Here is a 25,577-nt window from a genome sequence, read left to right on the forward strand (position 1 = left end):
AGTACCAGTGCTGTTTTGCCTTTTATGCACTAAATATTATTCAAACAGCTTCTCAAATGTGGCTCAGTAAATACTTAAGCTAGAAAAATGCTAGTGAATTTCATATGTGCAACAAATATATCCTTCTGTCGGGTTCTTCAAGCCTAGTATTAAGCAAACTTTTAAGACTGAACATTCTCTGGGCCAGGGAAGAGCTGTTTTAGACAAGTCACTGGGACTGGAGGATACACACCCAAGAGTTCTGAAGGAACTCCAGAATGAAGTGGCTGAGGTGCTAGTAATGTGCAAACTCGTTAAAATTTGTCCTGTTGGAGGAATAGAAAGCAGCAAATATTGTACAGCTGTAAGTGCCTGGGTGAACAGGTAATTAGGTGAGAAAAATCCCTCAATGAACTCAATAATCAGGGGGTAAGAGGTGGAGTATTGATCAATTGGCTAAACCCGGAGTGGATGTGGCGAGTTATTAGCCTTTTGCCATCTCATAAAGACTTGTACTAGATTAAATACGGGGCCTACTACTGATGTGGAAAATGGGATGCATGGAGGATAGAAGGGCCAAAACTAAACTAGGTTAATGGGTAGCATGATTACTTGGCAATTCATCTGTTACCTTCACTGATAGGCATAACCTGAACTACTCATAATGAGTTCTAAATTAGCTTCTGGTAGGGAAGGAGATGCTTTCATTGAGTTGCCTACTCTTTGTATAGTAGGGGTCAAAAAAAAGCCAACCTCTGTTTCAGGAGGCAAAGAGTGAGATTATACAGCTTTCATCATCTGCCACTGTCCACTATGGATTCTGATTGCTGTATCTCCACAACTATGGTAGTTCAGAGACTAAGGCTATGACTATACTAGCAATCTTACAGCGGCGCAGCTACACCACTATACCATGTCTTGTTTTAGACACATCTACCATGTCTCGTCTCTAAAGAAAGCATTCCTAATCTTTTCAATATCTCCTCTCATGGAAGTAATGTCCCTAGAAGAACAGTTAAGATGTAGAGTAGCAATAGCCTAAATCAACATAAAGTATGTCGCTCAGGAGTGTGAATTAGCGACCACCCACACCCCAAGTAACATCACTTATGCCGACTTAAGCGCTGGTGTGGACAGGTTGTTTTGTTTAACGCATAAACCAGATTTTTCTTCAGTTCTTCCAGTCCAAAAAAAAAAAAAAAACAACCCTTCACATGACACTTTCCTGTGTGGGGAAAATCTGAAATTTGGCAAAACCACACTTTCTGAGGGTAACTTTCCTTGTGATACTTTGCCCAGCTCCAGTATAGAGCAAATATTATCAGTTATGCTTATAAAAAGTCAGCATAAGCTCTCAAATGGGGGGAGGCATCACCAAACAAAACTGAAAGGCAACATAATTAAAAATTATAAATACTACTTAACACAAGTGTCCTGTGGAACTCATGGCCACAATGTACCAAAGCCATAAAGCTTAATATTGCAGGATCCAAAAAAGGATTAGTCACATGGATAAACTATACTATACACCTCCACAGTTGTACTAGAATAAAAAACACAGTGGGGTTACTAATTCACTTCTCTGGGGCTAAGACAACCTGTCTGGAAGCAGGGTTGGCAGCAGAGCCAGTCTATGGGCAACCTAACAAGCACAGCTGGCCTGTAGTATGCTGCCTGGTTAGTGGGAAGTCAATTTACCAGCTCTTAAGCTCAGCAACAGCAGCAGTTCAGTGATGGTTCAAAGCATTTACCCATTGCTGTATAGCTCCTCCTCCCAACTTGTTCCAGCCCAGCTCCTGTCTTAGACCCTCACAATACACATTTCAAGATCTAGCGGTCCCACACGTGTCTATCTCAACATGTGGTTTACCTCATCCAATGCATAAATGCCTCAACAACAAGTATGTGGCTGAAACAAGAGAGACAATCACTACGCTCTCGAACTCTCACAGGAAAATGATAAAAGAGAAAAACACCATATCACCTGTGGGTGAATACTTTTCATAAAGCAATTGCGCTACATCTGTCCTTTCGGTCCTCATCCTCAAAGGAAACCTGCACAACATTTTCAAAAGATGAGCCTGGGAGCTTAAATTCCTAACTTTGCTGGCCACTAATCATGGTTTTAATAAGGACACTGGATTTATCGATTATAACAATCTGTAACCCACTAGCCCTCCCCTTTTTGTCCTATGGCTACAGGAGTGTTAACAGGCCTTGAATGGCCCCTTAGAATATGTGCTATCTGTTCCACTTTGCATTTAGCTGTGACACTGGGAGTACCTTTCCCAAGCCTGAAGAAGAGCTCTGTGTGGTGCTCAAATGACTGTCTCGCTCACCAACAGAAATTGGTCCAATACAAAATTACCTCATCCACCTTGTCACTCTAGGAAACTCTCCATGTTAGGACTTCTTGCATCTTTAACGGAAGCATCTAGCACTGGCAGCTGTTCTAGCTAGGACACCATGCTGGCTGGAACATTGGTTTGGTCTGGTGTGAGGCATCCTGTGTTTCTAGATTTTTAAAATAAGCCTCGTGCAGTTGGTCTTACCCTAGACTGAATCCATAAAAGCCCTCCTGATCTCAACTTGGAAGTCTTCTGAAGACTGAGATCAATCCTCAAAAGAAAATGTCAGTACATTTGTATCAAGATATACAGATCTATCATTAAAGCTCAAAAACAATAAGTATTCCACAATATCTGGAAGCTTCAGTTTTTCTAAGGCTGTGAACTGAACTTACCAAAGCAGACTGCTATTTGCTTGACTCGGGGAAACTTCCTCACTTCCCTTCTCCCTTTTTCAGCATCTAATTCTGCTCTTCCTTTAGCTATTGGCACGGTTTCCTGGCCTCACCTGTCCCCTGGAGACTGGGTCTCCAGGGCTGGCGATCAAAATGGAGATGGTCATCCAAGCAAAGATGCATCACTGACTCCATCCAAAAATTCCATAACTGTTCCCAGTGCTTCCTGAAACCTACAGTGCCAGGATGGATTCAATCTGAAGAAGTACTAATGGTTTGACACAGGAATACATTGAATTTCCTGAAACTTAATCATCACTCCAATTCACTAGGGCACCAGGAGCGGCATTCTGAAGTTGCCCCCTGAGGTGTCAAGGCCCCTGGATGCATCAAAGTGCTGAAACTTGTCCCAGGCACTGGCGCCAACCTGGTGTGTACTTGATAGAACTGAAGGCCACCATCAGGCCAAAGAATGCAAAGATGCCTGTTACCTTAGCAATATTTGTCTAACAGTGTTGGGGAGCCTGATAAATCAAACTCTAAAAGAGAGATGGAAACTTAAAAAATACTTCCCAGAAACCATACCAAGATGATAGGACTGAGACGCTTGAGCTACAAATGGAAACTTTAACTCTTAAGTAGATAAGATGCCTTCAAAGGACGACAACTACAGATATACAGTCTTCACCTTATGGTTTCCTTAAATCCTGTCCCTGCAGGTTTAGGTACCACACAAAGTACAGTATGTGTTTGTTTGCCATTGCTCCATGCTTGATACACCTAAAACTTTTTAACTATCATAAACAGGTAAAAATGTGGCAGGACAGTGACTTGGTCTCTTCAGCTTTGATGTCTTAGCTGATAGGATCTTCATTACACTCTGGCATGGCCCATGCTGCCAACTTGGAAAGGGCCTTGGCAGGACATGAAAGTCCCTCTAGAAAGAAGGAAAGAATTTGAACGAGTGTTTATCTCCTTGTCGGTGTACCTATTAAGTGAATGAAATTGCACTCCGTTTTCCCCAAGGTGGGGTGGGTGGCTGGCCAAACAAATAAATTTGGCCTCTCAAGTTTCCCTCAGACTTTTAACCAACAAGGGTACATTTAAGTCTCACTTCCGCATTTAAAAAAAACTTGAAGTTTTAATACTCCTACTGAATCACGAAGTTACCTTTTTCTTGTACCTTCCTAGATATACATGTGAGCCCTGGCATATTGAGAGCTCTGGATAAGGATATAAATATAATAATGTACAGACATAGCATCAGTACCTTCCAAAAGGTGAAGTTAAACTATGTCACCACAAGGACCTATGAGTAGGGTTCCCCGGCAGTGTCCTCTATTTGGGAACTTGAAATATGGTTTCCATACCTGCTGTGAGTTCTTTGAGCCACCCTCCAATAAGCAAAGACACTGGCAAGAGTGAGCCATAGCATCAAGCTACTTGCAGTGACCATCTTAGATGTGGTGACTGTGGTTGTACTTCTGCTTTCCACACTGTACTCTCCCCCTAAGTGAACTTTTTGTTTCGCTTGGCTGATGTGCATCTTGAACTCCAAGCTGGTACATGGCAAAGAGCCGAGTTGCTCTGAAACAAACCCAAATTTACTGATTTTTTTTAATTTACTTATTTTTAAAGGGTAAGTCAGCATGGCTGCTGACAGGCAACATGAGGCCCAAAGTACAGCAAAGCTTTAGCACGTTCTTCATTTGGAGATATCAGTCCCATACAGTCTCTCCCTCCGTTTTAATTTCTAGACTGCAGCAGTCAGGACCTCTTTCTTTAAAAAAAAAAAAAAAAAAATTGAAAGTAATATACATGTTCTTAGGCAGACTGTGAAACCACTGCCTACCTGTGATATGCTAATCCAACAGGGCCCAATTCTACTCTCCCTCCCTCCCCCTCCCCCCCCCGTGTAAAATGTAGCAGCTCCAATGGTGTTGAGCTGGTGAAAGTGAGGAGGATCAAGGTAATGTCTGAATTCCTCTTCCCCCGCCTCAATAAGTTGTCACCGGTGTGCAGGCAATTTGTGTCACAGGTGAGCATTGCTGTGCAGGCAATTTCTGATCTGTTTCAATAGAGCAGTGTTTCAACCAAAAACTTTCTCATGGGGTCTTGTCAAATGACTTCTTATGGGAGAGCTTTGATTTGACAGGAAACTTCACAATGAGGTCATCTTAATCTAAAATGTTTAGTTTTGCTTTTTGGGGAAAAAAAAACAAAAACCACTTTTCATTTTCTTCCCCCCCCCCTTTTTTTTTTTTTTTTTTTTTTTTGCCACAGAGTGCATTAAAATAAACCATGTCCAAGGGCTTTTCCACTTTCTACCCCTCTTCTATTTTCTGCTCTAACTCTTCAAAATGTGTCCAAATTTGGAAAAGTAATAGCAAAAGGAAAAACTAAATTCTGTCTGTCGCTTTTCAACTCTTGAAAAGTTAGGGTGGCAGAGGGGTACACATGGAGAACTTAGCATTCTATTCCATTCAGTGGTAAAAAGGGGAACTTAAAGTCTCCATAAATCTAAATTAATTTCTATTAGGAGCACAGCAGTTCCATCCTCGCTCTTTCCCAGGAGTCTAGTATGTGAACAGAGTTGTGGGAGTTGTAGACTAGGAGGTGAAATGTTGACTGGTGCTTCCCACTCATTCAGATTTAGCACCGTCCCACTGCTGCTCAGAGGAGCACGAACAAAGTCGTTACCATGTTGCCCTTTCTCTTGTCTCCATTAGACTCCAAAAGGTACCTGTGCCGAATCAGTGAAGATTGCCATTGATGCTGGTTACCGCCATTTTGATGGGGCCTTTGTGTACTACAACGAGCATGAAGTGGGACAGGCCATCTGGGAGAAGATTGCAGAAGGAAAAGTAAAACGAGACGAAATCTTCTATTGTGGCAAAGTGAGAAGTTACATCAGACTACTTACTCTTGTGATTTATTTTTGTGGGTGTTCTGGTGGGCTGAACATGCAGTACATTTCCTTAATTTCAAGTTAAATCATCCAAATATTTCAGTACTTTTTCAAACCCAACCTCCTGAGGTTTTGCCCATCGTTCGCCTCTTGGAACTTGTACAGTGACTCTTTCTTTGCATTGCACATGCACATTTTCCATTGCAGGCCTTTTCAAACACCACGGCTTGAATTAATTGTTTTAAAGAGACTTAATGAATTTACAGGGAAGGGAGGGAGTGGGAGAGGAAAATCTGGCAACTACATGGAGGCTTCCAAAAAGAAAAACGCTGCCTATAATTTTAGGCTTAACTTTGACAGTCGTCTCATACAGCTGGATTTCCGAGAAACACTTCACATAAAAGCCAGCTTTCATTGTGGGATTTATATGTGAAATTCAGTGATCAATGCAGAAAACTGTCTTGTGGTGATGTAGTCTTGTGCTTAATTTCAAGAAGGGAAAGGCTCCTGAGAATGAGTCATGAGCTAGTCAAAGTTTAAAATCTTAAATCTGACACTTTTTTTAAATCATCCAAACAAGTGAAATGGAGAACTTTAGTTCAAAGTATTGATAAAGGGATTCAACTTTAACTTTAAGTCATTGGTACAAAAGTGGTACCAGTTCAGTTATACGTGAAATAAGCTAGCAGGCTCAGGTCAGTTTCTTACAGGTAGCTGTTCATGTTATAAAATCCCCCACCACACTTAACAATGTGCTCCTGGCATCTTCCTTTCTCTGTACAGTGGATCTTAAATGTGCACCACAAAACACTGGTTTAATAAATATTTCAGACATCTAAAAAGTATGCATTCAGTGTTTTGTACTGAACAATTGTAGCTGTTTACTTCCATAGCACCTTCTATTCTAGGAGCTAAGTACTCCGCAAACTAGGAGTCTAAGCCACAGCTTCAGATGGTTTTAAGGCTTAAGTGAGTTCTCAAAAGTTAGAGAGCAAGTCAATGGCAAAGCTGTGAACAGATTTCCAATCCAGTGCTTCAGCTATACCATGCTAGCTGCTTTCTGTCACAGATGGGTGGGAAACCGTTTTCCTGTTACGGGGGGGGGGGGGGGATTTCAAACTCTTCCCCAAACTGGGGCAAAGTCAGTCACAAGTTTTTCACTAATCAAAAATCTAAACTCTGGATCAGGTCAATCAAAGCAGTTTGTATTGAGCACTCTAAATTTTTCAAGTGATTTGACATTTTTGAAATGAGAAGTTGTTTGAAAACAGGACCTGACAATTTTGAAATGTCTCAATTTTTTAAAATGGGAATTCAGCAAAATTGACCCCTTTCTTGCAGGAAGCTTTTGGTTTCAACAAATTTGTTTTTCCAGCAAGAAATGCCATTATGAAAATTTCCTACCCAAATCTAGAAGCAAAGTCTTCTAACACCCAGTCACCTGATCTAACCCCTAGACAGCCTTTCTATTAAATGCACTTCGTCAAACCATTGGCAAAACGTCTTCTATTTATCCTTGAGTCAACGTTTAGTTGGACAGAGTTTTTCTTTAGGGAGGGTGGAACATGTGGTTCCCAGAAATGAGGTTGTGATCCTGATCCTATTAGACTGTAGCTTTTGTTGAGAGAAAGACATTCTGGTTCCAACCTTGGCTGCAATAACATGCAATATGTGGGAATTCCTCTACTGCAGCTATCTTTCTATTCTTTTGTCTGGTCACTACTTAACAAGATAAAGATTTAACCTGAACCTTTGGGGTTAAATGTATATTTCATCTGTGATTTTTCCCTCCCTCCCCTTCCTGAACTTTGATCCTCTTTTTTTCCTAAAGCACAAACTGAGTTAACGGCAAATCTCTAGCATATAATGGCTGACCAACCCTAATTCTTTGCATTATTAGAGACGCAGTGGTAAGCTCACTAGGCCATTTATTACTACAACATGAGAAAAAGCTCTGCTTCTTTCTGACCTGACCCCCAAACCAGCAAGTACTAGAAATTTCACAGGAGAACCTGGCTTTATTATGCAATTTCTCAACTGAAGGAGTTCAGGTAAGTCTTTAAATGATTTGATGATACAAATGTCACACCAGCCCATCAGCCATGGTTAACAAGACTAGGCTCAGTTGTACTGGAATAATGACTTTGTAAAGTCATACACTATCTGCCAGCTGAAATCAGGATTTGTGCTTGGCTCCCGCTGTTAACATGTTGATCACAGACAAAGCATCCAAAGATTTCAGAGGCTTTCCATCAATTGCCAACAATCTTTGGCTTATGTACTAAGGCTTTCATGGTCATCTCTTTCACCCCAGAGATTTTTCTTTTCTTAAGCTAAAAAGTAAGATTTCCAGGGAATGTGGTGTTCTAGAATGTCACAGCTGCTTGGCAGGTTTCTGATAGGCTGAATGTTGACCCATAGATGTAGGTAACTTTTACAAATTGTGAAAACCAGTTAGGAAACTCACCTAACATTTTTTGGCACCAGTGAAACTAAGGTAACAGGTTTCAGAGTAGCAGCCGTGTTAGTCTGTATCGGCAAAAACAACGAGGAGTCCTTGTGGAACCTTAGAGACTAAGAAATTTATTTGGACATAAGCTTTTGTGGGCTAGAACCCACTTCATCCATGCATCTGATAAGGTAACAGGTTTCACAGCCACTGCTGCAGCGCCTTTCTTTGAAGCCTCTGTGGCTTTTTAAAACTGCTGTATTCATGGCACTTACTCACTGATAGGTATTTGTACAGGGCTCCCTCTAAGGTAGAAGAGCATTTGGAAAAACCCATAGCTAGAACTAGCATTTTGTTTAATCTTGAAAATCCAATTAAAAATAAGGGGATGGCTCTCCTTGGTCATTACCTTTTTAATAAGGTAAACTGTCTTCACATGTAAAACAATGAAGAGCATTCCCTACCCCCTATTGAAAGTGTTTGTGCCGCAGTCGCTCTCTTCTACATCTAGGCCCATCTTAACTCGTAATTCCTGGAAGTTGGGTCAAGTAGGCAATGACTAACCCCATGGACCTCTGAATTGTTCAACAGGTCAGCATGGCTCACGTTAGATAATGCAAATTATAAAATGCCTCCTGATATTTTAGACTCTTATCTTGTGTTCAATGCACATTCTATTATGTGCAAGCAAAGGATGCTTTCTTGGTGTGTTGTGTGTGCGCTGATATTGGCATGGGCATGCTCTTAACGCTCATAATCAATTTGCAAAGACTTTTAAGGAACATTTACTAAGGCATGTGGGTCTTTTGCAAAATAAAACACATCACCATTACCCCCTAAGTAACTGTGTCTGCTAAAAATGACTTTGGCCCGAGCTCACCCACATAGCAACTGCAGGTTTTCCATTAAACATCCTGCAACCTAAAAATGGCCAGCTACATATTAAGAAGAAAGTTCCAAAATCGAGGCTCTCTACCAAAAAAATGCCCTGCTGCCTATGTTCAAAAATTCCCCATCTCCTTTCGGATTGAGAAACACCTTGAATTTCCCCCAAAAGCAGATTTAAGGCTATGTGCTGCACAAAGCATAGATACTCTGCTCAACTCAAGCTGCCCCTGTTAAGACAGGTGGCTACATTGGCAGGTGGTAGCTGAAATTTTGGTGTGGTCTTCAAGAATAGCCCTAAATAGAGCAAATTTCAGTTCTCCCAGATGGGAGAAGACAAAGGCCTGGAATCCTGCATCAGAAATGTCTGTCTTCAAGCTAATCAGATGATGGGTATCTTGGGTCACAACTAACACATGGGAATCCAAGAACACGGATGGTTTTTAAAATCCTTGACATCTGGGAATAATCCCTCAATGGAGGAAGCAGGCATAATTAGGGACTATATAAATCATGTGGGTGGTTTTAGAAAATTCATGACCGTGTAAATGGCAATGTATTGAATTTCACAGTTTGCACAGAATGAACGTAACCAGCAAACTTTAGTCAATTTCATTTGCGCCTGCGACTTTTTTTTTTTTTAAGACGCATCCATTCTGTTTTCCGGCTAGATGTTTTTCATATGCACGTACACAGCACTCAATTCCTCTGCATGTGCACAGCACAGTAAGCTAAGGTAATATTTAAAAAATCCTAGTATGGGGGCATTTTCATGATTTCTGTGCCCCCTATGAAATTGTTATTTACACAAGGCCCTAGTTCAGTTTTCACTCAAACCACATCTGCTTCATGCCTATGGAGCATCAATGCAGCATTTATCTTTCAGTGAGGTTCTGAGCTTAAACAAAAACTTCCCTAGATCATGCAGAGACTCAAACCTAACTAGTCCTTTCTTCATAATATCATTTGATCACATGACCTAGCATCAGCATGATAAAACTGACCACAGACGTTGGAAATCTTCAACAAAAAAATCAGTATATGCTGGGGCTGTCAAGCGATTAAAAATAATCACACGATTAATCGTACTGTTAAACGATAATAGAATATCATTTATTTCAATATTTTTGGATGTTTTCTACATTTTCAAATATATTGATTTCAATTAAAACACAATGCAAAGTGTACAGTGCTCACTTTATATTTATTTTTGATTACAAGTATTTGCACTGTAAAAAACAAAAGAAATAGTATTTTTCAATTCACCTAATACAAGTACTGTAGTGCAATCTCTTTGTTGTGAAAGTTGAACTTACAAATGTAGAATTATGTACAAAAAAACCTGCATTTGAAAACAAAACAATGTAAAATTTTAGGGCCTGCAAGTCCACTCAGACCTATTTCTTGTTCAGCCAATCGCTCAAACAAGTTTGTTTACATTTGCAGGAGTTAATGCTGCCAGCTTCTTGTTTACAATATCACCTGAAAGTGAAAACAGGTGTTCTCATGGCACTGTTGTAGCTGGCGTCGCAAGATATTTACATGCCAGATGCACTAAAGATTCATATGTCCCTTCGTGCTTCAACCACCATTCCAGGGGACATGCGTCCATGCTGCTCACGGGTTCTGCTTGATAACAATCCAAAGCAGTGCGGACTGATGCAAGTTCACTTTCATTATCCGAGTCAGATGCCACCAGCAGAAGGTTGATTTTCTTTTTTGGTGGTTCGGGTTCTGTAGTTTTCGCATCGGAATGTTGCTCTTCTAAAACTTCTGAAAGCATGCTCCACACCTCGTCCCTCGCAGATTTTGGAGGGCACTTCAGATTCTTAAACCTGGGGTCGAGTGCTGTAGCTATCTTTAGAAATCTCACATTGGTACCTTCTTTGCGTTTTGTCATATCTGCAGTGAAAGTGTTCTTAAAATGAACAACATGTGCTGGGTCATCATCCAAGACTGCTATAACATAAAATACATGGCAGAATGCAGATAAAACTGCAGGGGACATACAGTTCTCCCCCAAGGAGTTCAGTCACAAATTTAATTAATGCATTATTTTTTTTAACAAGTGTCGTCATCATCAGCATGGAAGCATGTCCTCTGGAATGGTGGCCAAAGCATGAAGGGACATACGAATCTTTAGCGCATCTGGCACGTAAATACCTTGCAACGCCAACTACAAAAGTGCCATCTGAACATCTGTTCTCACTTTCTGGTGACATCGTAAATAAGAAGCGGGCAGCATTATCTCCTGTAAATGTAAACACACTTGTTTGTCTTAGTGATTGGCTGAACAAGTAGGACTGAGTGGATTTGTAGACTCTGAAGTTTTACATTTTGTTTCTGAGTGCAGCTATAACAAAAAAAAAAAAATCGACATTTGTAAGTTTCACTTTCACAACAAAGAGATTGCACTACAGTACTTGTATGAGGTGAATTGAAAAATACTTTATTTTGTTTATCATTTTTGCAGTGCAAATATTTGTAATAAAAATAATACACACTTTGATTTCAATTACAACACAGAATACAATATATATGAAAATGTAGAAAAACATCCAAAATATTTAATAAATTTCAATTGGTACTGTATTGTTTAATGTGCAATTAAAACTGTGATTAATCAATTTTTTTTAATCGCGATTAATTTTTTGAGTTAATCGCGTGAGATAACTGAGATTAATCGACAGCCCTAGTATATACCAAACTTGATAAATTTGGGGAGTTCATTTTTGTTTCCAAAGTCACTTGCTCAACCCTGAATAGATACTTAGTGACCTCTACTTGAAGCCACAAATCTCTGCAATTTTGTCCATGTGCAGACTTCAGAGCATGAATACAAGTGCACAGCTCAAAAAAAAAAAAAAATTTTTTTTGTAGATCCTCTTGCTAGAGAGGGAAAGGGGAGCCCTCCGGTGGGAATAAGCAAACTTCAGAAGGTTCAGAGTCTGGCTGTGGCTTAGATAAGTATTTGAACTATTCTAACCATATGAGACCTCTCTGAAACCTTCCCTCCCTTTAGCCAATCCTTTCCAATCACAGGACCCTTGCCAAACATCCAGCCAAATTCAGGAAGTAGAAAGTTGTTGTCTACATTTTAAGTATGTGAGCGTGTTTAAAATCTACTATTTCCGGTCAGGACAGGTTTGAGTTATGGGTAAAGGTTCAGGTCCGTTCTCTATGCTGATCCATCCTAGGGGGAAAAAACGGGGCTTCTCCTTTGTGTACATAAGTAATCCAATAATGCACTGACTTACATCCTGTGCTAAGCCAATGTAGTCTGTAGTGCTGTCTAAAGGGGAGAAAGGTGGGGAAATCAAGTAACTGAATTTCTATTTATGTCACTAGAACCAAGAGTGTGGTTTTTTTTGTTTGTTTTGTTCCTCTCCCCTAGTTGTGGAATACATGTCACCCACCGGAGCTGGTGCGTCCAACTTTGGAGAAGACACTCAAGATTCTGCAGCTGGATTATGTTGATCTCTATATTATTGAGCTGCCAATGGCATTCAAGGTAAAGAGAAAAGTAGCCCTAATGCTTATCACAATATCTGTCTGTGTGAACCAAGTCCTCTGACTCAGGTAATTCTTCAAATTTACAGACCATTGTTTGTTTGTTTAAAAAAGTGGTTCTTTGGTGGCAATGTAATGCTTGACATTCTTTGGATGTGCATATCGCTCTTCATTGAAGAAGACAAAGCACAATAACATGAACTTTGTGAAGTGGAGAATCCTGGCCAAATAGAGTAAGCATAACTTGTCAAGTGGAATAAAGTGGGCCTTTAGCACTGGTGCTAGGAGAGCTCCTTTAGCTGGGGTGAGAGGGGGGATATTAGTCCTGAGGGCGTTCTGCACCAAAAAATTAAAATTCTGTGCACAATATTTTAAATTTCTGCAAAATGTTGGAAATTTTATTTGTCAAATAAATGTGGAGGTTTCAGCATTGCACTGGGAAGCAAAGGCCACTGGCTGCACAGAGGTGGGAGATCACTGTGCAACTATGCCCCCCCACTCCCCTGGGACATGGACTCAGCGGTGAGGCTGCACCCAACCCTGATGCAGTGCAAGGACCGTGCCTGCCCCAGAAACATCCCAGGGCCCTGCCCCTCCATACCAGGTGTGGGCAGGCAGGCTCAACAAGTCAGGAACAAAGCGTGGAGGGACTTGGTATAGAGGGATCCAGGTGTGGGTTAAGAGGGTTCTGGGTGCAGGTGGCTCAGTGGGGGATCCGGGTGCGGAAGGGATCTGGTGCAGGGGGAGTGGGGCTCATTAGTGAGGTTCTGAGTGTGGAGGAGTGAGGCTCGGCGAGAGGGTCTGAGTCTGAGGGGGTCTGGATGCATGGGGGTTGGACGGATAGGGGAGCAGCTCCTTATACAGGGATCTTGCAGCTGAGGAGCGATGGATGCAGGAAAGGGGGGAGTTTGCAGAGCTTCCTGTAGCCGGGGGAGAAAGCTGGGGGTGAGTCTGACCTGGCCCCAGATGCCATGCAGGGGAAGAGGAAGTCCCATCCTCTCCTGCCCAGACTACCAGCTGAGCCAGGCGCGGGATAGGAGCCGCCAGACAGGTCTTCCCCAGTCCCACCTCCTGCCCCACAGTGATTTACCTCTCTGCCAGCTGCCCTGGCCACGCAAAACATATTGCTGGGGAGAGTCACATGACCACTCTTGTGACTTCCCTTTGCTTCTCCGTCAGCAAGTAATTTTTCTGCAGGGAAGCAAAGAAATCTGCATGCACAGTGATGCAGAATTCCCCCAGGAGTAGGATATAGAAGTCTGTAATAGTCTATGAAGCCATCTATGAACCTAGGGTACTATCCCCATTTTCCAGATAGAGCATAGGCTGGGTCATAGAGTCCAGTCCCCTTGCAATGAAAGGCAACTATGTTGTTTTGTAAGCTCCATCTTAAAACCACTTAAGTTTCTTGTCCCCTATTGGAAGGTTGTTCTAGAACCAAACTCCTCTGATGGTTAGAAACCTTTTAATTTCCAATCTAAATTCACTTCTGGCCAGATGGGAAGATTAACAGGAGTTAAGTGACTTACAAGGCAACACTGAGCTAGCGGTAGAATTAGGGAATAAAACCGCTCTGACTCCCAGCCTTTGTTCCAACCACTAGACAGTCTCCATAGTATTTAAAGGTATTGTGGGAAACCATTCTTGCATATCTGCTCGTTTGTGGCAGTCAGCTAGACACAGCTTTAGGAGGACAGACCTAGCATCTAAACATGGCTTATCCGAGGCAGAAATTTAAACAGTCATGACTTCTTGTTCCCTCATTCTGGGAATCACTGGTGTTTGGGGAACTGGTATCATTTCTTGCAGTGTTGCCAACTCTTGCAATTTTATGACCACTCATAAGATTTGGGGCTTTTTCTTGAAGCTCCATCTCTTAAACCATCGCAGGGGCTGGGAGGATTATGAAAGGAAGTCACTAGCCTTCATGGTTTCAGAGAGAAGTTTGAAAACACAATGCAAGTGCTCCCCAGAGCCTTAAGCCAGAAGGCAAATCTAAAAACCCCAAAGAGAACTAAGCCATTCATAACTTCTTTGGAGGGGGGAGGGGAAGGCTGGATCACTTTTAAATGCTCTGAGAGGACAACACTGCTTCCACCAAGAAAGGAATCTACCTGAGTCTTTTGTTTCCTGACAACTCTCAAAGCTCATGCCTTCCTGTGACTGGTGCATTCAAATACCAGTACCTCTAGAGATCAAAAACAAGCATATGAAACTCACTCAGTTAGAGGCCCTACATTCCCTTCTCTCCTATGGAAGTGGCGTCCTGTTCCTTACACAAGAGTAATTGGCCTCAGATGTTAAGGATTATATAAATAAAGCTCTAGTATGGAACCCTTTTAGGTGCACGTTAGAAAATAGTTCCCACCATCTGGAATTTCCGGTTTCCTTTTACTTCTCTTGCTTTCCTCCCCTAGTTCATTCTCCCATATGGTGAAGGTCAGTGGCTCACAAAATAAAGATATTGACAGCTGACTTTTAATAAATCTACTTTTGATTCCCTAAATCTTGCTGCATCAAGACACTTTCATTTGCTATTACAGTTGCAGTCCTGGAGCTCCACTCATGCTTCCCTTTGGGGAGGGGAAAATCCCTTTCTTTCTAACACAATATGCAGTGAAGTATGGAGCAATGTCTGGACCAAATCTGGGAAGCATCTCTTGGAATTGGAACAGTTGTTTCTGCAAAAACCACACACAAGGCGGGATTTGTTTGGACAGCTTTCCCCATCTGCAACAGCTGTTGTTGGGCTAGGTGTTGTTTAATCTCCCTAAAGCATCTTCAAATTTAACTTTATATTTGTGTGTTAATAGTACTCTATCAATTGGCACACAGACTTGTGTATTTTGTATAGTAACAATTATGCCAGCACACATTTGCCACAGAAAGTGGCATCACATTACAAAAAACTCATATTTTGCCTCAGACAGAGGCTTGTTAGTTGAAGGAGACTTCCTTTCTTGCAGCCAAAAATCTCACCTGCAAAATTAGCCTTTCATTAATATGTGAAAATATTGATGCTTGAGGCAAAATTCACAATCCTGCCTTTTGTTTTAAAATTGTAAACTCATCTCTTTGCTGATTTTACTGATGCAAACTTTTTTCATATAGGTCTTTGGGAGGACTTTGTTCTGAGAGCAAAACAAAAAATTCACTCTGAAAGAGTTCTGAATATATCCAGAAAGGCTTGATATCTGGGTTCTTCTAGTGTCTCCCATCACCATAGTATCTGAGAAAATAGATAGATCCCAAGAGAAAATAGATAGATACATTGGCTTATTTTGATTAACTTCCTGCCTTCTTTCCCAGATGCAGTAGTGGCTAGGAGTTGTTAAATAGCCATTTTTCTCTTCCTTTGTTTTTGATTGCTAAGTCAAAGTGGGTTTGACACTTGGTTCTGAAGGCAGTGAGATCTAGAGACCTTATTTCTTTTGGAAATGAGTGTGTGGGTCTATTTAAGATGGACCAGTTGTAGATGGAATAAAGCATTTATTGTAGTCATTGCTATGTATCCTGCAGCCATAAGAAGTCTAGGAGGATCCCACTCTATGGACTAACTTGACAAGCTGTGGGAAGAAGTCTCTGAAGATCTAGTAACCACAATTGCTTCATTTTCCAAACTGTCTGCCTCTTCCCATCAGCATTGCCTCCATCTTGTCTGGTTCATATTCAGCCAGATCTTTCATCTAGGTGCTTTCTCTGGAATGCAGGTAGCTGTGAGATGGTCCTATTTGCATCAGTGATAAAGGGAATGTAGAGATGGGTACCATCTGCCTACTATGGCTTTTTTAGACATGGGCATCTCAGCTTCCCACAGCAGCTCCATGTAGACGTTGTTATAAAGGATTGGAGAAGGGATTAGACCTTGTGGAAATCCACAGGAGGGAACTCTAGATCTTGCTGTTTCTTTGAGCCTTTCTTTTTCTTTGCTGTCTAGAATACTAATACTAGGAGCAAAGGAATTTGGAGGTGGTCCCAAGTTAAACATTCTCTTTCTATCTAATGAGAGATGGCCCTAAAACCAAACTCCTGGATCCAGATCCAACCCAGTTTGCTAGAAGTCCATACCTGCTTTGCAACGACCCTTACCTTTATAATGATCCCTATAGAAGATGCCAAACTTTGGAGTAGGATATTCCAGAATCCTGAAATGTTTTGGCTAGGATCCCATCTTCATAAAGAACTCCAAACCCCTCTCTACTCTTCTTTCGCTCTCATGCAATTTGAGATGGAAAAGACCTAAAAGCCATCTTACTTTTTCCTGACAGTGCAAGGTTCTTCCAATAAGACATAGTAAGAAGTAATAATAGTAACAGGCCTGTCTCTTGGGACTTGCTTTAAGGAATGCTCTAATTTTTGAGGCGAGAAACCTACACTTAATTCCACATCATACTCCAGTCTCTGAAATGTGAGGATGCTTTGTTGTACTAAGGTTCATTTTCACCCTAAAATGCCTTGCAGCTGCATGTGTTGAATGTGGTGGCGCCAGTCACTGAGCACGTTAGTCACAGCTGCATATTCCTGAGGAATTACCCTGTCGACACGTTACCCTGCACTTTTTGAACTATGGCCATCTGTGGTGTCTGGTAGCTGATCTGACTTCAAAAGGCATTTAAGGAAACAAAGTGAAATTAATATTAAATGAATGATTGGCATTTTAAAATATACTGCCTGTAGTAGCAACAAATTGATCAGCAAATGAGAGAAAGTGGTGCACTTACGTACCAGGCCTATGGATGCTTGCAAGCATCCTGAAAGTTCTCTCTGGGGTATCAAGGGAGATAGGAGAACTTGGGGCATGATCCTGAAAGATTCTTGGCACATCCTGCCAGATGTCCAATGCACATAACTCTCATTAGCATCACTGGGAATTGGTCCCTCAAGATTATCTTGCAATATCAGATGTTTAACTTGCATTGCTCTTCAGTGTCCCTGAATGGTAAATAGCACAAGCAAGCAGCCTTGGAGGGGAATTGGGCTTTTGCAGTAGTTTAGCCATGTGGATAAGTTTGGCTGCCATAATGGAATATCTGGGAAATAGGGGATTAGTCTCTTGAAAGCCATATCCCCTTGCAACCTCCAGGATCACATGGCATAACTCAAAATGGAACTTCTTAGTGCATAGCCATATGAGGGGAATATTTCAGGAAGTGCACTTAATGACGATAGCATTAAAGTGCTGGTAGATGAAGGGAGGATGTGGCAAGCGCAACATGAATAACCTCTTGAACTTGGTGTGTTTAGAAAGCCTCTGAATTTTTGTCCACTGATAAATGTACAGTGTGTGTAAAACCTCTGTTCTGAGTAGTGAAAGCTGAAAACTGTGACTTTGTTCTTTCAGCCTGGAGATGCAATCTACCCTAGAGATGAAAATGGAAAATATATCTACCATGAGACCAACTTATGTGCCACTTGGGAGGTACGCAGTTGTAACATTCCTATGTATTTTAATGCTGTCACATCTGGGAAAGTGGTTCCTCTGCACTCTGGCTGAGGAACCTTGACAAGGCAATGTAGGTAAACTTGCGTTTCCACTGACCATGCACTGACTCCCTGGATAAACAGGACTTCTGTGTGCAAGGGTGTCTCATTCCACCAGCATTAAACTAACTCTGAGGGTACATATATGCAGCAAATGAAGGTGTGACTAGCACGGACCGGCGTACCTGGGCTAGCTTTCATCTAGCTCATGCAGGTAACAAAAGTGAAGATGTCCGCTTGGGCTAGCAGCCCAGTATGAGCCTGCTGAGGACTGTGGGTGGCTGTCTTGGGTTGCTAGCCCATGCCAACATGTCTCTACTACCAGCGAAAATAAAGCTAGCGCATATGCCAACACATGCTACAATCACACTTTATTTGTCATGTAGATGTACCCCCAAAATGGTTTTAGAAACGCCTTTTTCACACTCCCTGATCCAGACATTGCACTTGCCTTCTGTTAGCTGGGGCTTCTGGAACTGTTCAACGAGTCTGTAGTGGGCTTCTCAGAGACCACCACGTTCATTGCAGTTGTAGCTTTTCAAGTCTTACTACTTTCAAAGAGATGGAGGAGATAGTGGGCCTTAGTGACATATGACTAGCTCCTTCTTGGTAACAAAAATGTACAGTTTCAAGGTAGGATAGAAAATTATGTTGCCTCACAAAAAATAACTCTCCCTCTGTTCTGGGGTATAAGTTACCAGAAGGGAATTCAACATTTCTTTTCATTACCAGGACTTTAGAGCAGTGGCTCTCAACCTTTCCAGACTACTGTACGCCTTTCAGGAGCCAAGTTTCACCTCACTTAAACTACTTTCTTACAAAAATCAGACAAAAATACAGAAGTGTCACAGCAAAGTATTACAGAAAAAATACTTACGTTCTCATTTTTACCATATAATAAATCAATTGGAATATAAATATTGTACTTGCATTTCAGTGTATAGTATATAGAGCCATATGAACAAGTCATTGTATGCATGAAATTTTAATTTGTACTGACTTTGCTAGTGCTTTTTATGTAGCTATGCTGTAAAACTAGGCAAATATGTAGATGAATTCCTGCATACCCCTGGTTGAGAACCACTGCTTTAGAGGATAGTAGAACTGCATAGGGGCGCTGAATCTTAAATTGTCAATGGGCTGTGCCTTTCAAGGTTCCCACCTTTTAAATATCTCAAACCTGCCCTTACTTAGAAGTAGAAACTTTGGTTCAAGTAAAGGGGGCAGGGCAATACACAACCCATCCTTAGTCACTTCTAGACACCACACTTTTTTTTTCTTACACCACAGGTAAAAGGGAGTCTTGATCTCAGTCTAGTCCTCACTTTTGCACATCCTAAGCCATGTGGCTTTTAACGACTTACTCAGCACAAGCAGCCTTCTCTCCTCAAGAGATGGGAATAGCCCAGGGTGCTACATGTCCAGATTAAATCTGCACTGGCAAAAGTTGTGTAGTGATGCCCTGTACTGGCTTAGCACGAGGTGTTGTTGGTCAAGGTTTGGACACAATGGCAAAATTCTGAAGTGGGCTCCCAGGACTGGAATAAGAGAGGGGTGTCTTCCAGGGAACTGAGTTGTGCACGTAACTTCCAGAGTAGCTGCTCACGGTATGCTTGGCCCAAGCCAGTGTTGGTTGTTCCTCAGATTCACAAGTCAAATTCACTTAAACATGAAAAGAAAAACATCTGTCAAATGTTGTCTGTTCAATCCCTGCAGCTTGTTACCCTCAATCTGTTTCTTATTGTAAGGCTATAGTGTAACATGACAGCCTCTGTAACAATAGGCAGGAAAAACCCAGCTGCTGCCACTGAGAAGGGGGTCATCACTGCCTGTAAATATTAGGATCAGTCTAGATATAGCCAGCTAAACTCCTCGCTGGAGTAATTTAATTGTTTCAGTGTGGCTTCAGCAGCCAGTATTGTGGCTATTCTTGTTACCTCACCATTGAATGATGAAAATCATATGACAAGAAGAGGCCAGCCAGAGGCCATAAAATAAATGGCGTCTTTTGCTTCCCTAATTCCCCTATTCATTTAAATCAGAAAAGAATAATAAAACTGACAAGCAGGACATTCAGTACCCAGATGTTGGAGACAAGAATAGGGTCTACTGTAACTCTGCTTCATTGCACCACTGAACAGCCACTGCATTCCTCGGAGGGGTTTGGGGAGAGAGGCGAAGACTCTCTCTAAGCAAAGATACTCTTCTCCTGTTAATGAAGCATGGCATCAACTAAAAGCAGAGTATCAAAGTATGTGTAATGAAGGAATTATTGTATGTTTACCTTGTTCTTATAAGCTTCCTTCATTGCATGGCTATATTTGTTTGAAATGCAAATCCTGTAATCCCCTCAGCCCCATCTTCTCCTCCCGTTTCATTTTGCAGTGAAGTCTTAATGCTGATTTTTGTAATGCACAATTTCATGGCAACATTTTGGTGTTACAGGCATAAAATTATGACTTAACTATAGACTCTGGCGGGAGGAGAGCCTGGACTAACACTGGCACAATAAGTCAGAAAGTGACAGGGAAGGGAAGCTGTCTCTTGTTCAGATGTTGTCTCCCTTTCCCCACCCCTAAAGCTGTGTGGAAGTCCCTCTAAAATTTGAAATAAAACTCTGGAAGTGAACATGTGAAATTTATAAGTACTGTCTCTCAAATGTTTCTTCTGATTTGCTCTGCTTCCTGGGAAAATTCTACCCTAGTATGAAGTAACATTGAAATCTGAGGTGCCTTGGTTTGGTCTTCTGAAAATCTATGGCTGCATGAGAACTGGGTTTAGAATAGGAAGAAAGCATCAATAGGAGTGCTAGTCCCTCCAAAGTAAAGGCCTTTCCTATAAGGCATGCACACTTAGCTCTCTAGACAGAGTCCTGAGTAGAGTATATTTCACTTAGCTAATAATGCTGACTTTCCTTTCCGCGAAGGTTTCTATTGAGGCTTTCTTTCTAATGCTCTCCGTTGCTATCTTTGCAGGCTTTGGAAGCATGTAAAGATGCTGGCTTGGCAAAATCTATTGGAGTGTCCAACTTCAACCGCAGGCAGCTGGAAATGATTCTGAACAAGCCAGGGCTCAAGCACAAACCTGTCAGCAATCAGGTATGATCCCAAGCAGAACCCTAATTCTGCCTGAAACTGGCACTGTGGTACAGTGCTCAGAGGGACTACAAATACTTCTGCACATATGAGGACTTGTGTGCATGCACAGATGACCTACTGCAGTTAATAAGCTACCCACCATACCGCCAAACATTGAAGGCCAAACTTTCCTCCTTAGGAGTGAGCGTGACTGATTTTTCACTCTACACTCAATATAAATATCCAAATTTGCTGGGAACATCCATTTCCTTCCAGATCCCTCTCCAATGCTTGAAAACCTGAGTTTGTCCCATGTTGTATGAGTTTTAATTAATTAATTAAGGTCTGTATGAACTCTTGTCACTGCAGACATGATCAAAAAGATTCAGCCAGGTACCTCAAGTGATCCAAGAAAGTTCCCAACAGCCTGAGACATGCATGCCACTACCCAGAGGCTAACCAGCCATCAGTGAAGCAAGATGGCTATCTCATTTAAAACAATTAAAGTCCAACCCTATAGCATATGGGATATTGTGCTATTCTAAGCTTTGTGTCTGCTATAAGGAACTATCTTTAAGAAACTACAACAAGCCAAAGAAGTTCTAAGGCACTTTTCTATGTCCTTTCCATGGGTCATTCTGTGGAGGTACTAGACCAAAGAACTAACTTAGCAATAAGACTGTCTTACCCTCAGCTGAAGCTAAACTTGCCACTGAAATCAATGGTCAAGTCTAAGTAAAACCCATGACAATGGGGCCCATAACCATTTATTTCTAAGTAGCTGGTCTGGATACAAGTCATTAGCATCGGGTGGTGGTTGGGGTGGCTTCTGATTTGGAGTTGGAGAGATGTCCAGTGACTGATATCATGACTAGTGCTAATGGATATCCTTGTTAGCAGCATCAGAAGAGAGGCCAAAGATTGCATAGGAAAGAGAGGAAACTATCCTTTCACCCTCTGAAGTTGGCCTTGGAGGGACACTGGCAAGGTAGTGTTGGGGAAGTCTGCCACTGTCCTGGTACCTGTTCTTTGGCTACACAGGAATTTCCTTGTGTCTATGGCTGTTATTCTAATCCTTTTTCCCCCCACCAGGATTAAAGTTCAAGTTAAAAACAAGTTATCAGACAAGCACCAAACACCATAACTGCTTCTGGCTGAATTGTCTGACTCCATTCCCTCACACCCCCGCCCCCAAGACTACATCAATACTACCCTCTGTGGGTGTAGTAAAGATGCAAGGAAGGTTATGATTTAAAAAAAAACAACAAAAAAACAAGCAATTCTTAGGGTTTGTTAACTTCAGGAACTTATTATAAGAGCAAGCTGCTTTTATAACTCAGGAGAAGTTGAGCACATAGCCAGAAAAATTCACTACTGGCAATGGTACACAATAGCTGCAGGCTGGAAAGATAGAGGTTTGGAGAAGTCCATACCAAAAAATGTGGGGTTTTATTTATTTATTTATTTCGCTCAATTTTCTGTTTATGGCATAAGCTGTCACCAACTTTCTGGAGGCAAACTAAGACAGCCATCATCTTGGATACAAAGAGAAGAGACAAATACAATCAATAGGTAGCCAAGATGCTCCTGCCTCCTGGCATAGATCTCTATTCAGATGGCTATACATAAATGTTGGGCAGAACATAAAGGCTGGTGGGTCAGGTCAACAGTTACCCTCATGCTCCCAATCTCTCTTCCATATCTCATTTGCCATCTATCCATTGGGGAGGAGGCAAATTTCCCCCCATGTAATTACAATCATGAATTGCAAAGGTGTTAAACTGTCTGAATTGTTTCCCAAAAAGGAGGTCCACATTCCTCTTAGACTACTGTATATATTGATTTTTTTTTTTTTTTTTTTTCCCTCTTGCCTGGACATGCTCAAGGTCTGTCATCATTGGAGCTGGGTGAAACTTTTCAGCTGATACATCTTTAGCTGAAAAATGCAGATTTGGGGTCAACAAAAATATTAGAATTCATGTTGAATTTCAGAATTGTTTAGATCAAACCTAAAAATTCCAAAATCTAAAAATTTCATTTTGACACATTTGAAATGAAACATTTTTTCCCCAAATCAAAACTATTTTTCATTTAAAAACTCTAAAATCTTAGAAAAATGAAGTGTTTTGTTTCGGGTCAACTTCTCAGTGAATCAAAAGTTTCAAAGTTTCTTTTGGGTTGATCCGGAACACACTCTTTTTGGTATGGCCAGTGAAGTGAAAAATCAGTTATTTCCACAATGCTTGTCACAGTCTCTCCCCTGGGAAGGTCAGGATGGCCTGCCATGACCAGCCTGGCCTGGATTTGAATGATTAATCCAGGGGCTAGAAGGTTCCATTTTCTTAAGACATCTTCCCCTACAACCTCTAATTCATCTGAGATTATGGTTGGTCAAACATGCAGAAAGAGATGTCAAGACGTTATTCAGTATCTGTCATTATTTAATTTAATTGCTCCTTCTGTTTCATTCATGTAGGTTGAATGCCACCCATATTTCACCCAGCCCAAGCTCTTAGAATTCTGTAGACAACATGACATTGTCATTGTTGGGTACAGTCCACTAGGAACCTCAAGGGATGAAACATGGTAAGTCTTCATACTAGCCTCCCTTGTGGGGTGACCACTGCTACTAGAGGGTTGCAAGTCTCCCCACAGAGATCCAGCAAAAAGTAATTTAATAGCTTCTCCCAAACCCTTGCTGTCCCCCAGTGGGGCAAGTATGAGCATTTGGAGCTGGGCTTTTCCTCTTTTTGGAAACATGCTTCAGAGAAGCCAAAGTTCTTAATTTGGGATTTGGGTAAATCTACCCCACCATCCCTTTTACTAAGCTATAGCTTCTCAGCTCTAACTTGGGAATTCAAAATGTGATTCCCAGTATTCCTCAGGCCAGCCGGCTATACAGGGTACGTCTACACTACAGCTGAGAGCAATCCTCACAGCCGGGGTAAACGGACTGAAGTTAGCGCACTAAAATTAGCACTGTGGACATTCCAGCTCTGTCTCAAGACCACCCAACCCCCTGGGTCTGAGCTCAAGTGACTTGCCCGAGTCTCCACTAGAGCGCCACTGTTTTTAGTGTGCTGGCACAAGTCTCTTGACTTGTGCTGGGAGGCTTGCTCCCAGCTGCAGTAGACCTAGGCAGCACTGACTGACCCACTGAACTGATCTCCTTGCCTTGCTCTGTCAATAAGGAATGCCAGTGAGTCAGCCCCATACAGTTGGCCAGAAGAGAGGCAATTGTAATATGGAGCTCTGAGGCTGAAACGAGTAGCTGCAGGGTGGGCAAACGCTAGATCATTTAGGGCACCAAACAGAACAGAGGACCTACCCAGTGGAAAACACATGGGACTCTTCCTAGAAGTCATGAGGAACATCTCTCCTCTCTTCTCCACACAACTGATCCCATGATAACTTGATCTGGGCTGTTCAATACCTGACTCAGAAGCAGATCAGGATTATCAGGAAACAAAGGTACAATATTAGGCTTCCCAAAGGCTAGAGGATGCCTGTATGCTTTGAATCTGATCAGAGGTTAGAGGTGGACAACTTATTAGATCACCCAGTCCATCTCTCTGCTCATGTAGGACTGATTCCCTTGGTACGCTTTCTAGAGTCCTGTCCTGTTTACTAGTAAAAATGCCAAGTGATGTTGCTTCCTGTGGGAGACTAACTGCCTTTCAAATCTTATTGCATTATTTAGTGTTCGGCTCATGTCCTACTGTAATTTATTTGACAATCAAACTTCCAAATACTTGCCCTATTGAATAGGATGAGTGCTGGCTCATGATCTGTAAACTGCAGATCAAGAGTGGACAGATGAACGTATGCATGTTACTTCCACAAATCTTATTGATTGACGGAGGCAGTGGGAAACAGTGCAAACATGGTGATAACTGATGCATTTAAAATTAATCTTCATTTCATAATAGATTGTCCGAATCCGTCTTTGCTTTGGATTTCTGCTTTCTGCCACTTTCTTTAAATACTCCAGAATCAAAATAAAACCCACTTTTTTTTTTTTTTTTTTTAATTCAAGGGTAAATGTGTCTTCCCCTCCTTTACTGAAGGACCCTGTGCTGAATGCCATTGGGGAAAAATACAACAAGACGGCAGCACAGGTTGCTCTGCGTTTCAGCATCCAACGAGGGGTGGTGGTCATTCCCAAAAGCTTCCATGCACAGCGGATCAAAGAAAACTTCCAGGCAAGTTATAGATTCATCTCTGCTCCACGGATATTGCTGACCCCTGCTTAGAGTGTCTTCCCCTTCTCTCCTGAGGCAGAGAGGAGGCTTAACAACCCATAAACCTTTCCTATGTTGACTCTCTTACTAACCATCATTTCTATCACCTGGTGATGGTGCAGTAGAGGGGAAGCTAGTATGGACAGGACACTGGACTCTTCTACAGTATCATCTAGACCTATTCTGAGTAGACTAAAACTCCAGCAGCCAGTCTACACTAGTGCTCTCGCCTGAGTAGTGCAACAGTGAGAGAGCAAGTAAACACTGAATATAGATCAGTAGTTATTAGTTTTAGCCGTTTTAA

The 25,577-nt window shown here is 41.7% G+C and overlaps 1 protein-coding gene across 2 annotated transcripts in view; it reads left to right on the forward strand.

Moving 5' to 3' along the window:
- AKR1D1 (aldo-keto reductase family 1 member D1) overlaps nt 1-25,577 on the forward strand; it is a 45,746-nt gene that overhangs the window by 14,110 nt on the left and 6,059 nt on the right. For both annotated transcript variants that reach the window (XM_024211577.2, XM_024211579.3), the window contains exons 2-7: nt 5,452-5,619; nt 12,359-12,475; nt 17,816-17,893; nt 20,931-21,053; nt 23,509-23,618; nt 25,069-25,234. In XM_024211577.2, coding sequence (XP_024067345.1) covers nt 5,452-5,619; nt 12,359-12,475; nt 17,816-17,893; nt 20,931-21,053; nt 23,509-23,618; nt 25,069-25,234 — 762 coding nt within the window. The remainder of the gene's footprint in view (nt 1-5,451; nt 5,620-12,358; nt 12,476-17,815; nt 17,894-20,930; nt 21,054-23,508; nt 23,619-25,068; nt 25,235-25,577) is intronic.

Source organism: Terrapene carolina, unplaced genomic scaffold (genome assembly GCF_002925995.2).
Source record: "Terrapene carolina triunguis isolate 2854851 unplaced genomic scaffold, T_m_triunguis-2.0 Scaffold247, whole genome shotgun sequence".
Classification (NCBI taxonomy): domain Eukaryota; kingdom Metazoa; phylum Chordata; order Testudines; family Emydidae; genus Terrapene; species Terrapene triunguis.